Raw genomic sequence first — 15335 nt, 5'->3', positions numbered from 1 at the left:
GGTAGGAGGAAATCTGGAGAAAAAAGAAATGGCTCCTGGGCTGGCCCCTTTTTTTTAAATTGTTGTCTTGTTGGGCTGATTTTCTTCACAAATGGGCCTCTTTTTGTTAAAAAATCATAGGCCCAATTCAATTGCCCATTGTCTTGGTCCATTATAATTTCAATTTCCCCCAAATCGTGAGTACGTGACTGTGATTGAGTCTATTTAGATGATGGCTTTCATGATTTTGGATAATTTAATTTACTTTTGAGTAGATATTTGGGATGGCAGAGAAAGGGATGGAATACAGTGTGGTTTTGTTCAACAAGTAGGTGAACCCTGCCTTTTGCCCTTGCATATAATTCTTATTAACATTAATGTTCCATCTTTCTGGTGAAAATATTTTATTTTTTTGGCGGTTTAATGTTAATGCAGAGCTTGAATCAACTTGGTATTTAGACACACTGGAATTATGTCTTTTCTGAGCTAAATTGAAAGTTATGTTAAGAATTTCTTCCCGGCTTATTTTAACAAGGATGTTGCTTGTTAATGGACCAATTAAAACTTTCTGACTTGTGAGCTTAACTTGATGAAAGATGAAAACTTAGAATGCTTGGCACTTGTTGACGACAACTATATCTTGGTTACATTATTGATGCCTGCAATTTTGTGCACCTTTTCCTGCAGAATTTATTTGATGATGGATTTATTTTAATCTAGGCTTACGCACACGTGTTTCAACAAGTGCATTGAGAACAAGTATGCGTTCTAAACCTCATTTACTGAAATTACTCATTTTAAGCATGAAATTGAAGTACTGACTTCTATAAATCTTGCAATTTGGAGCAGTTTAGAACACTTGCTCCATTTGAATAAAGGTTTTTGTATTCAATTTGGGTGCTTAAAGGGGTTTTACTCCATGCGTATTCAGGTACAAGGAATCTGAGTTAAACATGGGTGAAAACAGTTGCATTGACCGTTGTGTGTCAAAATATTGGCAGGTGAGGTGAATTGATGATTTTTCCACTTCTGTAATTTTTTCCACTGAACCCTTGTATGAATGCATGTGCTTCAATGGTTGCAAACATTAGCATTTGAATTTACTGCAATACATTTTTTAGCCAGTCATTTTAGTGGTAGTTGTTACTGGCTGCGTAGTAGGAGAATGAGAACAAAACTAATGATAATTTTGTGTTGCATCTATGGCTTACAGCAAATTAAGGTGGATTGGATATGATAAATTGATTGTCCTTAATGAAAGTTTCAACGGGTCCCTATTGTTTATGAGATGAACAACAAATAGAACCTGCTAGTTGGTATAACATGTGTTCCTGGTGATGCTAATTTTGATGGCACGTTATCTGAGGAATTCATAATGAAACAATAGATTTAATTACGATCGCTGATTGTCGATGGTTTTAGTGCATTTACATATAAAATCATATAAAATATAATTTTTACGTTTTAGTGCATTTACATGTATATTGAATAATTTTTAATTTTATTTAATCAAAATTTAATAAACGATCGGACACCGGCCAGACGGGGCTATTACGATCGTTGATTGTTCACGGTCAATGGTCAAGGTCAAAGTCAAAGTCAAAGTCCGCCCTAACTGAAAGTTCGGGCTGGATCCGCCCCTGAACATCAGCCATTAGTTTGAAAAGATACAACTTTGAAAATTAAAAGTTGAATGGGTAAATTAAAAGGGTCCCTCAACTCAATTACCACAAAGTTGTTGATGCTGTGGATGGAAGTTGACAGAGAGCTAACCCATCTTAGTTGAACCCTTGTCAGAATTGCATGTGATAGACTCAATAACAGAGAGGACGCGTGTCAAGATTTTTAATATTGTAAGATGAATAATGCTAAAGGTACGTCACCATATACCTAAGGGTGTCCATTGTGGACACCAAGCGCCTCATTATTGGCGACGCGCCTGTGGGCCCTTGAGCGTGGCAAGCGCCTCGCCAATGACGAGGCACCGGGTATCCATTATGTACACCCTTATACATGGTGATGTACCCCTAGCACCATTGTTGTAAGATTGTACTTTTTTGTATCAAGGGATTGTTTAACTTCAAATAGCAATATAATGAAAGTCTGGGGCGGACCCACATGGGGTCATGTTTGATCAAATGACCCCACAAAATTTTGCCCTTTTTTTTTGTACAATCTACTTTGATGCATTCGTCGGGATGCCAAATGAAATCAAAATATTACATCCTTAAAACCATTTCGAAGTACTCATGATCTAGTTTTTCACCCATTAATGACATGCGAAGTGGTCAACTATAGCAAAAGTTATGACATGTTAAAGTAGGGCGTTTGAAACTAGTATTTTGAGAATTTCGATAATATCCTAACTTTAAAAATTCGTTTGCGATCATATGCTATCTGAATCCACAAATCGTCTATGTCATGTAAAAGTTTGTTTCGAAAACTACATCTTTTTCATATCGAATGGTCCAAACGGATATCGAAAATAATTAAATATGTATCGAACGTACGCCTCAAAAAAGACGTCTAACTCGTTTTTTATTTTAAAAAATTCAATTAATTAATATTTTTGTACGATAAATTTTTCAATATAATTTATATCGTTTCATTTGGAAGTCTTACATGAAATATGACGTAAAATTTTTAGGGTCGTTACGGATTAAATACAATTTGAATTACTTTCGAATTATATTTGCTTTAAATTTGAATTTCATTTATTTCCTGAACTAAACTTGAATTTTATTTCAATTCATTTAATCTATATATTCAATTTAATTTATTCAATGTTAGCTCAGCATTTGCCAATGAAATGATAAACAAAACTATACAAGTAGTAAAATTTATTGAATAATATTAATAATGATGTAATTATACGACGTTTTCAAAGTGTCAAAATACATATAAACTTATTTTCATTGATATTATGTTGTTTATTAAAAAAATTATTTTTAAAATTTGACTCCCACAATACTAAAGGTCTGGGTCCGTCCAAGATGAAAGTAGATTATAAAGTACACATGATCATGATTAACATATAAATTATTACAAATTGGAAGGTTAAATTATTGAAATAAGATAAGGAAAATTCAAATTTTTTACAGACATAAACAGTATTTCCATCGACAAGGAGGGGAGAGAGAATTCATTATTGCCGAATTCAACACTCTGTCGCGTATAAAATTTTGAATTATTCTTAAACAAATAATTAAGATTAAGATATAAATAATTTTATTTATGTATTGGCTCTGACATTGCCAGGTTTAGGGGTCACTTGGAGCTTGTACTATATGTCGCCCATAAAACCCCTCGAGGTATAATTCAGTTGTACAAATGACAAGAGTGAGGTAGTCTCAATCTTGCTGGCAGTCACAATGTGATGATTTGATTCTTGAGATATGAAATTGGATTCTTTGTGGATACCAGTGTACGGGCAAGTTCTTATTCCCTGGCCTGCTGGAGCACATCCTGTAATTTACCTCCCTCACGATACTCCAGGGGAGGGACGGGGCGGTGGAGACCCTTAAGATTAGGGTTCAACCTTTTCCCATAAAGTATTAGTGTAAACTATTCACATGGAATAAAAATGTCGAAAATAAAGTAGATCTATGAACTCGTCCCTCTTAATGGTTTACTTTTCAGTTAAGATAAAATCAATCAAAAATGTTGAAACAAATATGTGCAAGCAAGCTAAGCAGTATAGAAATCCTTTACTTGTAGATGAATAACCTCTTTAAATCTTATGTTAATGTATGCATTGAGTGGTGGAGTCAGAAATTTCAAGATAAGGAACCAAAATCATTTTTGGAGGAAAACATACGTGCATTATGTATATATTATACTTTCAAAACTTCTACAAGAAATATAAAAATATAACGGAGCAATCACCAACTCTTGTTAGCTGTGTCACTGACTGCATTGCCAATAATCATAAAGGGTTTCAACGTTCAAAGATATAAGAGATTGTGTTTAATGATAAAAGATGTGTTTGGTAAGAAGGTTCTCCTAGATAAGTTTAGGTTCTTCAAGAGTGGACACTACGTATGTTAACGGCTAAAGTGTAGAGGTCAGACCGTTACAACTCAATTGGTACCAGAATTTAATTTAAGTCTCTCTTAAATTCTAAAGATACGATAAAAATCATTGAGGGATAAAATGCACTAGACTCTGGACAGTATGTAAGTTAATTATTTGGGTATAGAGGCCGAGTCGTTATGAACTAAGTAGTGGAAAATGTTACAAATGCCAGGGGTGGGGAAATTGTTAATTTTTGTGGGTTTAAAGATAGAAATGTTGCGGTGAGGCCAATGCAAAAAATCATATTAACCTAGATTGTTGAAATTTCTACTGAAATATCATTAAGAGTTTGCCTTTCTAATTGTTTTTAATCTTCGGACAGACTGAATATAATCAAACTGGAAATCATTAACTTATTCTTAGGTTGAGAGGAAAGATTTATGGAGCTTAAGTTGTTTACTTATAATGCAACAACAATTAATTAACGTTAATCTACTACTACGCCCTTCCTTGTACAAACTTCTGTTAAAATGCACTGACAAGTAGTTCAAAGCATCAATGTCTAGAAAATTGGTTACGAAGTGTTTAGATTATAAATATATAAATTAGGGGTGGATAAACTAACAGTATTGTGTATCCAAGTGATAAAAGTAGATCATAAACGACTTATAATTTTTTCTGGCACTTTGATCCTTGAAAACGTATAATTCTCAAGAAACATGGAATAAACTGAAAACTGGAAAACGACATCTTACTTTTGGATTTCTGTTTCTGCCAGAACCTAAAAGCGATCTAAGACTATTCCAGAAAATTCTGCATTAGAAAAATCTCCTGCATGTTTCAATGCAAGAAATCAAGCTAAAAGTGAGAAACTTCAGAAGAAAAAATAAAAAGGCTTACTTTTCTTGCAGATCAGAAAAAGCAGGATCTTAGTGCATTTGATTTGTCAAAGAAAAATTAGCCCCAGGAACCATTCATTCTTTAATGCAGAGCTCAAATTACAGGAAAAAAAAATAAAAAAGTGACTTCAAAATGATGGTCCAAGATAAGTAAGGGTAACTTAAAAAAGTTCTACATAGACAACTTCGTGGTGCCCATAGTAGTTGTTATTTTGGAGAAGAAAATCAGATTTTATTTTCTTGATTTTCTTTACAGTGACAACGGTATATAAACACAATGAATATTCCTCCTATTTTGGTACTCATATATCTTGTTAATTTAAAGATAATTTTGCCTCTTGATTGATCTATTGGCCCCATAATGTAGGAATTTACCTCCTTAATTTGCTCCTGTAATTTTCCTGTAGACAACTCATGCAAACACTCCGCCTCAAGTTGGTGCGTAGATGTCTATCATGCCCAACTTTCCATGTGAGTTGTGAAAACTCCTACTACATATAGCCTTTGTTAGTATATCTGCTAACTAGTCTTCGGACTTCACAAAGGAAGGCGAATTGTCTTAGCTTCCAGATTCTGCTTGATAAAATGCCAATCAACTTCTACATGTTTGGTCCGATCATGCTGGACTGGGTTATGTGTAATGTCAATCTCCGCCTTATTGTCATAAAATAGATTCATCTCGCACTTAGGAGCAAACCCAATCTCAGTTAAAAGTTTCTTAAGCCAAAGAAGCTCGCAAAGTCCTTTCGTCACTCCTCGAAATCCTGCTTCTGCACTTGATAACGCCACTACTTTTTGTTTCTTACTCCTCCAGGTAACTAGGTTCCAACCAACAAATGTGAAATAGCCTGAAGTAGATTTCCTATCTAATATGTTTCCTGACGAGTCTGCATCTATCTAGCATTCAACATTTAGATGATCATTTTTTGAAAATAGAAGTCCTCTTCCAGGGGACGACTTCAAGTATCGGAGAATTTGCAATACAGCATTCATATGATCTTCACTCGGGCAATGCATGTATTGGCTCACCACGCTTACTACATAGGCAATGTCAGGTCGAGTATGTGACAAATAAATCAGTTTACTAACCAGTCTCTGATAGCTATCTTTGTTTGTTGGAACTTGGTCCAGATATTCTCCAAGTCGGTGATTCTGGATTATTGGTACATCAGCTGGCTTGCAATCTAGTAGCCCAACTTCAACTAGCTAGTACATATTTTCGCTCAGAAAGGAATATCCCACGATTAGATCTAGCAATTTCAATTCCCAAGAAGTACTAGAGCCCTCCTAAGTTCTTCACTTCAAACTCTGATGCTAACTAATTTTGAAGTCTTGCAATCTCGTCTGCATCATCTCTCGTAATGATCATATTGTCAACATAGACAATTAGTGCTGTAATTTTACCCTGTCTGCGTTTTAGAAATAGCGTGATCAGAGTTACTCTATTGAAAGCCATATTTCTTCATTGCCAAACTCAGTTTCCCGAACCAAGCTCGAGGAGATTGTTTCAAACCATACAGAGTTTTCTGCAATTTGCATACGACATTTGCTTCAGAACTTGTCATATGAATGGAGGAATGTCCATGTAAATTTCTTCTTCAAAGTCACCATGAAGGAACGCATTCTTCACATCTAGTTGATGTAATGGCCAATCAAGATTTGCGCAAGAGATAATAGGACTCTAACTGTGTCAAGTTTAGCAATTGGTGAGAAGGTTTCTTGATAATCAACTCCATATGTTTGGGTATAACCTTTAGCCACTAATTTTGCCTTGTATCGTACAACGGACCCATCTGCATTATATTTGATGGAGAAGACCCATTTGCATCCCATCGTCTTCTTTCCTTCAAGTATTGAAACTAGTACCCATGTCTCTTTTTTTGGTAGGGCCTCTATCCCTTCCTTCATAGCTTGGACCCATTTGTGATCCCTTAACGCTTCTTCAACTCCGGTAGGAATGTGATGAGACGAAAGATTGTCAGCAAAACTCTTTATTAGTTTAAGATGCTTATCAGTGGATACATAATTGGCGATAGAACATTTCGACCGTTGTTCTTCCACCTCAAGAGAGTATCGATTTGGTGGCTTACCACAATTATGCCTAAAAGGTAACTTATGGCTAACTGGAGCAAGGATATTTATGGTATTAGAAATTTGAGGTGTAATTGGAGAGCTAGGAGAGTTTACCTCAGTGATATTCTCAGGAAAAGTGTCATTGGGTGTTGAGGAGTGAGGGGGATCTACGGGAGGGGTCGTCTCTGTCTCTGTAGTGCCTTCAATTTCCATTAGTGGAGATATATCTGGGTCATTAAACCCTGGCCAATCAAATCGCAGCCAGTTTACCTTTTCATCACGTTTCTCATGATTCTTCCCTTGAAAGAGGAGAATTGGATGCTTTGGACGTAAAGAGAGTCTTAGATTCTAGAAATGTAACATCCATTGACACATATGTACGTCGATGAATGAGATCGTAGCATCTATACCCTTTTTGATGTACGTTGTAGCCCAAGACACCGAACTGCATGAGGATCGATTTTAGTGCGTTGATCCTTGTGGAAGTGAACAAAAGCAACACATCCAAAGATACGTGGTGGAATCATCAAGACGGAAGGCAAGGTGACGAAAGTGGATAGTGCTTGGAGAGGAGTCTGCATTTTAAGGACTTTTGATGGCATTCGATTAATAACATGAACAGTCGTAGTGACTGCATCTGCCCAATAATGGCTGGGCATATTAGCTCCAAGAAGAAGGGCTCGTGCGGTCTCAAGGATGTGGCGATTTTTCCGCTCGACAGGCCCGTTTCATTGCGGGGTCTGGGGACATGACGTCTCATGAATAATTCCATGGTGGCGCAAAAAATCATGGAACTGAGTATTCACATATTCGCCGCCATTATCGGAGCAAAGAACCTTGGCTTTGGCACAGTATTGGTTCCAGATCGTCTCATAAAAGGATCGAAATGTATCAACTACTTCATCTTTATGTCTTAACAAATACAACCACGTTATTCTAGTGCAGTCATTGACAAATATTACAAACCACTGATAGCCAAGCATAGTAGGTTTCGGGGACGGGCCCCACACATCAGAATGAATCAGTGTAAAAGGAATCGTACTTTTATTTAAACTCAAAGGATAATTAGTTCGATGGATTTTAGCTAGAATGCATGTCTCGCATCTAAATTCCGAACTTGATACATCCGAAAATAAACTAGGAAATACATGCTTTAAATAACTGAATGAAGGATGACCTAATCGACAGTGCCAAAGCCAAATTTGCTCCTCCTTCGATTTATTCTGATGGGAAATCTGACATGCACGTCCCACCTTCAAATTCTCTATATAGTAGAGTCCCACATTCTCAATACCACGCCCAATGATCTTCTGGGTGAGAATATCCTGAAGAAAACAAACATCAAGATAAATAATCAAACACATTTTGATTCCTTGGTAATCTGGCTCACAAAAAATAATTTATGAGAAAGGGAAGGGACAAGTAATGTGTTATATAGAGATAGGTCCCATTACAATACCACAGTACCCGCCCCGATTACCGAGCAAACTTTTCCATTAGCATTCGCAATGCTCATTCTTCAGGGTGTAAACCATTAGGAAAAATCCCTTTTATTATAAGTCATATGGTCAGAAGCCCCCGAGTCAAGTATCCACTCGGTATAAGCATCCTCCATGTTGGACCCAAGCAGAATGGTACCTGTGGTGGCATCATTGTAGCTTTCCTGTGTAGTGAAATTATGGGCTTCAGCTGGAATTAGAGAGAGAGAGTCGAGTCATTTGCAACAAGTGAAGCTTGGCCCACCAAAGCACCCATACCATTATCACGTTTTTTTCTTTGCCTGTAATTCATGACACCATTCGGGATAGCCATTGAGCTTGAAACATGTCTCCCGAGTGTGTTTAGATCCTCCACAATAAGAGCATTTCTCCCTGTCGAATGCAGTCTTCAATATAGAAGTGGAATTCATCTTTCCATGACCTTTGGTGTAGGCGCTCTAATCTTCAAGCTGTTGGATGCCATCACAGCACCCGGTGGTTCCTCACTTGTGGCCTTTGTCATTACTGCTTGCCATACCACCTCGCGTTGGACATGGGCATATGCTTGCTCCACGGTAGGGAAAAGTTTCATTTGCAAAATATCTCTTCGAGCACCATCTAGCTTATCATCTAGGCCATCCAGGAAGGTATATACACAATCTTCTTATAACACGCTGTTATATTTCTGAATATCAGTCTAGCACTGCACTGGATTCGGCCTTCGAAAGTCAATTTCTCTCCATAGTCCCTGCAAGTTGTTGTAGTATTTTTCCAGTGAGTCACCAGGTTGTTTTAAGTGTATTACTCGGTGACGGAGGTCATATACTTGGGAGGCATCACTCCCATCGAAGTAGGTTGTTGCAATGGTGTCCCACATTATTTTTGCCGTTGGAAATCTAATGAAGTTTCCAATCAATGATGGATCCATGGAATTGATCAACCAACCCTTCACTATGCCGTTGTCGGTGCACCATTTCCGAAAAGTTGGGTAGATCGATGGAGTTTGGGGAAGATCATCATTGATATACCCCAATTTATCTTTGCCAGCTATGCACATTTCCACCACTTTGAGACCACGGGGCGTAATTGGTCCCATCCAGCTTAATTCTGATTGGTGGATTGGACATGTTGGCAATCTGAGTTGGGTTTTCAGTGAGTTCGGACAGAATAGTAGTTGCAGAAGATTCTTCCAAATGTAGGTCTGCATCAACCATGGTGAAAAATTCTTGTCTCTGCATTACTGGGTTCTAGTTTCAAGGTTATAGAGGGTAAAGTAACAGCTGCTCTCATACCATTTTATTTTGGAGAAGAAAATCATATTTTATTTTCTTGTATTTCTTTACAGTGACAACGGTATATAAACACAATGAATATTCATCCTATTTTGGTATACATATATCTTGCTATAATCTAATGATAATTTTGCCTCTTGATTGATCTGTTGGCCACATAATGTAGGAATTTGCCTCCTTAATTTGCTCCTATAATTTTCCTGTAGACAACTCATGCCAATAGTAGCATGACCATGGAGATTCAGACATACTTTATTTAGCTAGTAAAGTATCAACATTGAGTATAATCTAACAAACATGTAAAACATGTCTTTTGTATTTTGTAGATATTCATGATTCTATACAATCAACTGTTGCAAAATACATAAGAACAGACGGTAAATACATACTGAATAATCACAAGGTAGTTCTAGCCAAAAAAAAAAATGAAGACAAAAAAGGGGATCGAAACTGCAAAACAAAGATGATAAAATGAGTAATGCACAACATGAAAAGAAGCACTACAAACCCCATTCGAAAGTTTAACAAGAAATTGTAAATCTTGGCATATTGTTTCATATCTAAACCCAAAGGATAATTCAAGCCCATTTGGCATGACTTCTAAGAACCCAAAAGAAGTTTTTGAGATCTAAAAGCTACTTTTGAATCCCTTTAAGTAATTTTATGAAAGTACTTCTAATTAAAAGAGCTTTTAAAGAAATTTAGTTCAATGTGATTTCTTTTAAAAACACTTTCGAAATAAGAAGCTTTTGAAAATTAGTTTTCAGACAAAAATTAAAATAACTTCCTCATAACCCTCTTTAACAGAAATCAAAAGCCATGTTAAATGGGCCCAAATTCTATGGACTAAAAAGTTTGGCAGAAAATTGGAAGTCAAAAGTGTAAAACAGAGACACCAAACTTTCTCGCCTTTACTAACTTGCGTGCTCCCGCTGCATTAATCTAATTCTATCATCCAAGGTACTGCAAAATAACTTTCTGAAACCTGCAGACTTAAAAGGAACTATTTCAAGTACTTCTTACCGTACCGTAGACCTCAAAACGAACATATGGTAGGGATTACCCTTGATAGAAATGCTATTTGAAAAGACATTTTAGGATACAGCGAAGTACGTGCTTAAGGTTGATAGATAATTGTAAAACATTACATAAATGTTTATTGTACTGAAATGATAAAGAACATAAAATGAAATAGGCATTTGAGAGGCCTGGCTCTCCACACTATTCCCACTACTTGCTTGGAATGAATCCCTAAATCCCCTCCGCCATCACATTTATAGACAAATCCTGACTGACTCACTACCCTTTCCCCCACTGATAAAAAAACTACTAACTGAAAGTAATAACAGATTGCCTCTTATTTCTTATTGGAGCCTATCAACAATGTAATTGTATGCACTGAATAATAACGACATACAACTATCAAGTAATCTAATAACTTGATCCATAAACAGGCAGATAAAGAGAACAGTAAGAAAAGACTACTTGTTGGAGCCCATGGTACAAAACATTTGGGGAAATTCAGAGTTCATGTCACCTCCTCAAGGAGAGTAGAAGACTGAATCAATGCACATATTTGATTAGTAAATTATAGTAGAAGCTTTAAGTATACTCTAGCAGGGACATCCTAAATGTGATCTACCAGTTAGATTAGGGAAGCATCTAGAGTCACTGCTTCAAGTCACCTGCCTATGGCCTACATGGTAATAGTCCCATCCCCCTCTGGTTCTTTCCTTTTCATCAGCTTTGCGTACCACGCTTCTTGATTGTCAGATTGATCATATGAATTTTTGGCAGGCAATGTAAATTCCCCAGCGTTATCCCTCTTGCTTACGCTTGTTGATGAGCTGTCCTCACTTTCTACAACAATTTTGTGTCTAGAACTTGTAACGTCAACACAGTTCTGTCCATGAGCAACCTCCACTAGACGTGGGATCCCAAGAGAGGTGAGAACTGTTTCAGGCTTCAGCAACTGAGGATCTCTCACACACGGTATGGTGCCAGGGTAGTGCATATTGAACATAAAGGGCTTCATAGGGCCAATGTACAATGGAGCATGAGAAAGGTAATTGTGATGTGGTAATATATGTAAGGGGTATGGTAACTTTGGTTGCAGTGGAGAAACTCTCTTCGTCTCCTCAATTTGTTTTAGGACATTTGGTGCAGCCATCAAGTGTGAATGGGCATGAGCATGAGTAAAAATATTCACAGAACTCAAATTTGGCAAGTAAGTGGATTTAGTAAAATTAAAATCGTGTTCTATGAAATTCATAGAAAATGATGCTCTGTTTTCCAATGGTTGGCCAACTTGGCCTTGCTAGTCAACATCATTGCATGTGTCTCTGGCTGATGTATTAGCATTTAAGTCCAAATCTGCCAAATAGAAATTTCTCAATTCAGCTGGAAGAGAAGATTGAGGGGACTCATCAACATCATCACAAAGGCAATTGAGAATAATGTCAAGCCTCTCTGCTCTTCTGAAACCAACTCCTGAACAAGAATCTTGAATATGCTCATGCTCCATTTGAAATCCAATCTCTGAAGTATCTTCTATAGCAGCGACATTGAGGTCAATTCCGTGAAATTGCTAGAATATGGTTTCTTATCAAAACTCTTCGAAAAAGAAGCAGGATAGAGAGCACTGGTTGCAGCAGAACCCTTCCAACCTAATCCACCTTCAAACTTCAATGGGATCATAGGTCTACCCCAAGGAACCCCAGCTCTTGCTACGACGTGTATAACATGATGAGAAGATACAGTTTCTACAACAGACTGCTCGCCATTATCTAACTCATTTGTGTTGATATCTTCATTCAGTATAAATCCAACAAAAGAGGAATTATGATCCCTGGCAAAAACTTTTGTAGTTTTTGTCAACTCAGTTGAGTCATACAACAGAAAGCAATCATTAACTTTTTTCGGTCATTCTAGGATCCATTTTGACTGATTCATCATTGCTAGACAACATATTTTCACTTCCCCCTGACATTTTAGGATTTATCATTACCTTCTTGGAACAAAAAGGGACACGGTTATCATTTTCACCAGATGATCTTATATGTTCTTCCATTTCAGTTGAGCAGTTGAAGTTTTTTGAATTGCCATAGCAAATTAAACTTTCACCAACGGTTACATCATGTTGTTCTTCATAGGACAAGATGCATCCTAAGACACATCTGTAAGTATCAGTCTCTTCATCAACTTCTCTTGCACCATCCCTAGGTGTCCTCAATGCAGAACCCCACTTATGAGAATTCTCTTCATCTGGCCTTGACATATTTCCATTCTCCTGATTATGTGGATCGGATATTGGAGTATTTATCATAAAAGTTAATTAAATCACACTCTAATCATGTTTCCTAAAATATGAATTAAAATAGGAAACTAAATAATTAATTTATCTCTATGATATTGCAACAATTTGCTTTCACACTACAAAATGAGATCCGACTCTTAATCATCAAAGGTGCCTTCACGCTATTCCTGTCTCTTTCCTTGATAATAGCCTTATGATCAATTTCAGTAGATATACCTGATTCTGAACTGGCCGTCACAGGCTCTTTCATTCTATGGTGAAACCCTGTAGAGTGAGAACTGCTCCCAGAACCACTGTGGTTATTGAATGAGCTGGCTCTTTCTAAGGTCTCCCACTGGCTGTGATTAACTGGAAGGATACCAGACGATGAGTCAGAGCATGAAGATTCAGTCTTGTTTTGTTTAACATGCATGATCACATTGAAGCCATCTTCAACAGCGTTCAGATGATTCACCTGTTTTTCCCAACATCCATTGTGCAATTATCATTGCTGAGAGGTAATCCATTCTCCAAGCTGATATCACTCTTCGCCGACATAGGTCGTGCTGAAGTGATTCTGTCTGATGATTGTGTAGAAATTTCTCAACTTTTTGATGATACATGTTCTCAGCAGGTGCTGATTCAAAAGTTTGTTCAGCAGAAGTTATTGACATTGAGATAACAGAAGACCATGGTCTCACGCTACCAGCACTATCCTCATTTGTGCCACTGGCAGAAACAGCATCATGGCTTGGGCACGTCTCATTCCTGGTCAATAAATTAGCTTAGCAACTGCTGATCTTTCGGCCACCCATGTGTCTCAGCTTCCCACAATGAACACAAGTATTTCACAAGAAGGTACAGTTCCCAAGATTGACTACTTTCATAAGAACACAACTGATTGCCAAAGCCATCTATTTCATACAATGCAGAGGAACAAGAACGTAAAATGGTGTAGTGAACTTTTTTAAAGCCTATCTACTGTGTCGGATGTCACAATCCTTCAGATTCTCCTGATTTAAAACAGATGCCATTTGTTATCTTCTACCTATATTCTTGAAATTTACAAGTCACAAAGTGTAATTCCTGCAGGATTAATATCCACAACAGTTAAAAGTTCTTCAAAGGAAGCACAGACATCTCCAACTTTTTTCCTTCATATATACGTTCTCATAAAGTTTTGCAGCCTTCAAGACGGTCAAAGCGATTTGCTATACTGAATAATCGGAACGTGAAGCTGACCAGATTAATGAGAGTGCCTAATATACCGCAATATAATGAGAAGTTAACAAAGTTCCAGATTACGCCACAGGCAATAGAGTAAAATTTATTCGATTCCACCTCAATGAAGAAGCAATACCCTTTCATTAGGAACAAGATTCAGCGTCAATTGGTGCAAGAGACCAAATAAACAGATAGCATAACAATGACCAATTCCCCAGAATTGCAAGCCAATAAAATTGAGAACAGTCAAAAAAATTAACAGAATATTTTCAATAGAAAAAAAAAATGATGCAAATTGTTAATAGAACAGGGTGGGTCTAGAAGAAAAGATTACAGATACATAAACACTAAATTGACTGCCAATTTATACAAATCGAAAAATCTCAACCTTCGGAAACCCAAATGAAAAAGCCTTTAATAAATTTCAAAAATCATGCTCCCGTACACCTTTAGCTTCATGTACTCAAGAAAAGTATTAAAATAAAAAAAATTGAAAAATGAGATCTAATATAAAGGGAAAACATTAAAAGAAGAAAGACAAATTACCAGCGTTCCCTTTTTTGCTTGAATGTGAAAAATAACCCTCTTTTTTACTTAATCGTTTCTCTCTCCGGCACTATGGAAAGCCCCGCCAAATGAAGCTGACGGAAACAGAAAAATACATATAAACAATCTCACGGTCATAGATAGAATCACAAATACCTACAATAGTGTAAGCAGTGGTGTCTTGAGAAAGCGATGTGCCGTCCAGGTAGCAGATGAGAGTGTGGAGGGATACACGGTGGGTCCTAAAGTCTTACAGAAAGTGCTACAAGGGGGTAGAGACAGCGGTCCTCATAACAAGGCTATAGGAATTTTCAGCAAAAATGAATGAATGAATGAATATTTTACGACAAAACAATGTTGCAGATGACCTACCTTTTCTAGGCTACCAGCACAAACGATGCGTCTGGATAATAATTCTCTTAGTCGATCAAAAAGTCATATCGGTGAGTAAAAAAAGTTGATCTTTTAATGCAACTAACACGTTTGAAGCCAAGGTATATTTTAAGAGAGTGAATTCGAAGAGAATTCTCAAGCT

At 37.0% G+C, this 15335-nt stretch overlaps 1 protein-coding gene and 1 long non-coding RNA gene across 2 annotated transcripts; one reads left to right on the top strand and one right to left on the bottom strand.

Moving 5' to 3' along the window:
* The first annotated feature begins 277 nt into the window (after nt 1-277).
* On the top strand, nt 278-982 carry LOC111409666. The gene is made up of 3 exons (XR_002705510.1): nt 278-311; nt 700-738; nt 911-982. It is a non-coding gene; the product is annotated as an uncharacterized LOC111409666 (long non-coding RNA).
* A 10218-nt stretch (nt 983-11200) lies between these two features.
* On the bottom strand, nt 11201-13729 carry LOC111409254. The gene is made up of 2 exons (XM_023039272.1): nt 13506-13729; nt 11201-13399 (listed from the first exon to the last, which is right to left on the bottom strand). The coding sequence occupies exons 1-2, from the start codon at nt 13702-13704 to the stop codon at nt 13128-13130; spliced, it is 471 nt and encodes a 156-aa protein (XP_022895040.1). The 5' UTR covers nt 13705-13729; the 3' UTR covers nt 11201-13127.
* Between the last annotated feature and the right edge of the window lie 1606 nt (nt 13730-15335).

This window comes from Olea europaea, chromosome 14 (assembly GCF_002742605.1).
Source record: "Olea europaea var. sylvestris chromosome 14, O_europaea_v1, whole genome shotgun sequence".
In the NCBI taxonomy this organism is placed as follows: Eukaryota; Viridiplantae; Streptophyta; class Magnoliopsida; order Lamiales; family Oleaceae; genus Olea; species Olea europaea.
This window is presented reverse-complemented; position numbering and strand designations above follow the sequence as displayed.

Bases quoted from the DNA above. Each gene is read 5' to 3' on its own strand.
- LOC111409254 (XM_023039272.1), bottom strand. From the start codon at position 13,704: ATGTCAATAACTTCTGCTGAACAAACTTTTGAATCAGCACCTGCTGAG. The intron at 13,400-13,505 runs GTGAATCATCTG...GTATCCTTCCAG, and splicing joins ATGGATGTTGGGAAAAACAG to TTAATCACAGCCAGTGGGAG.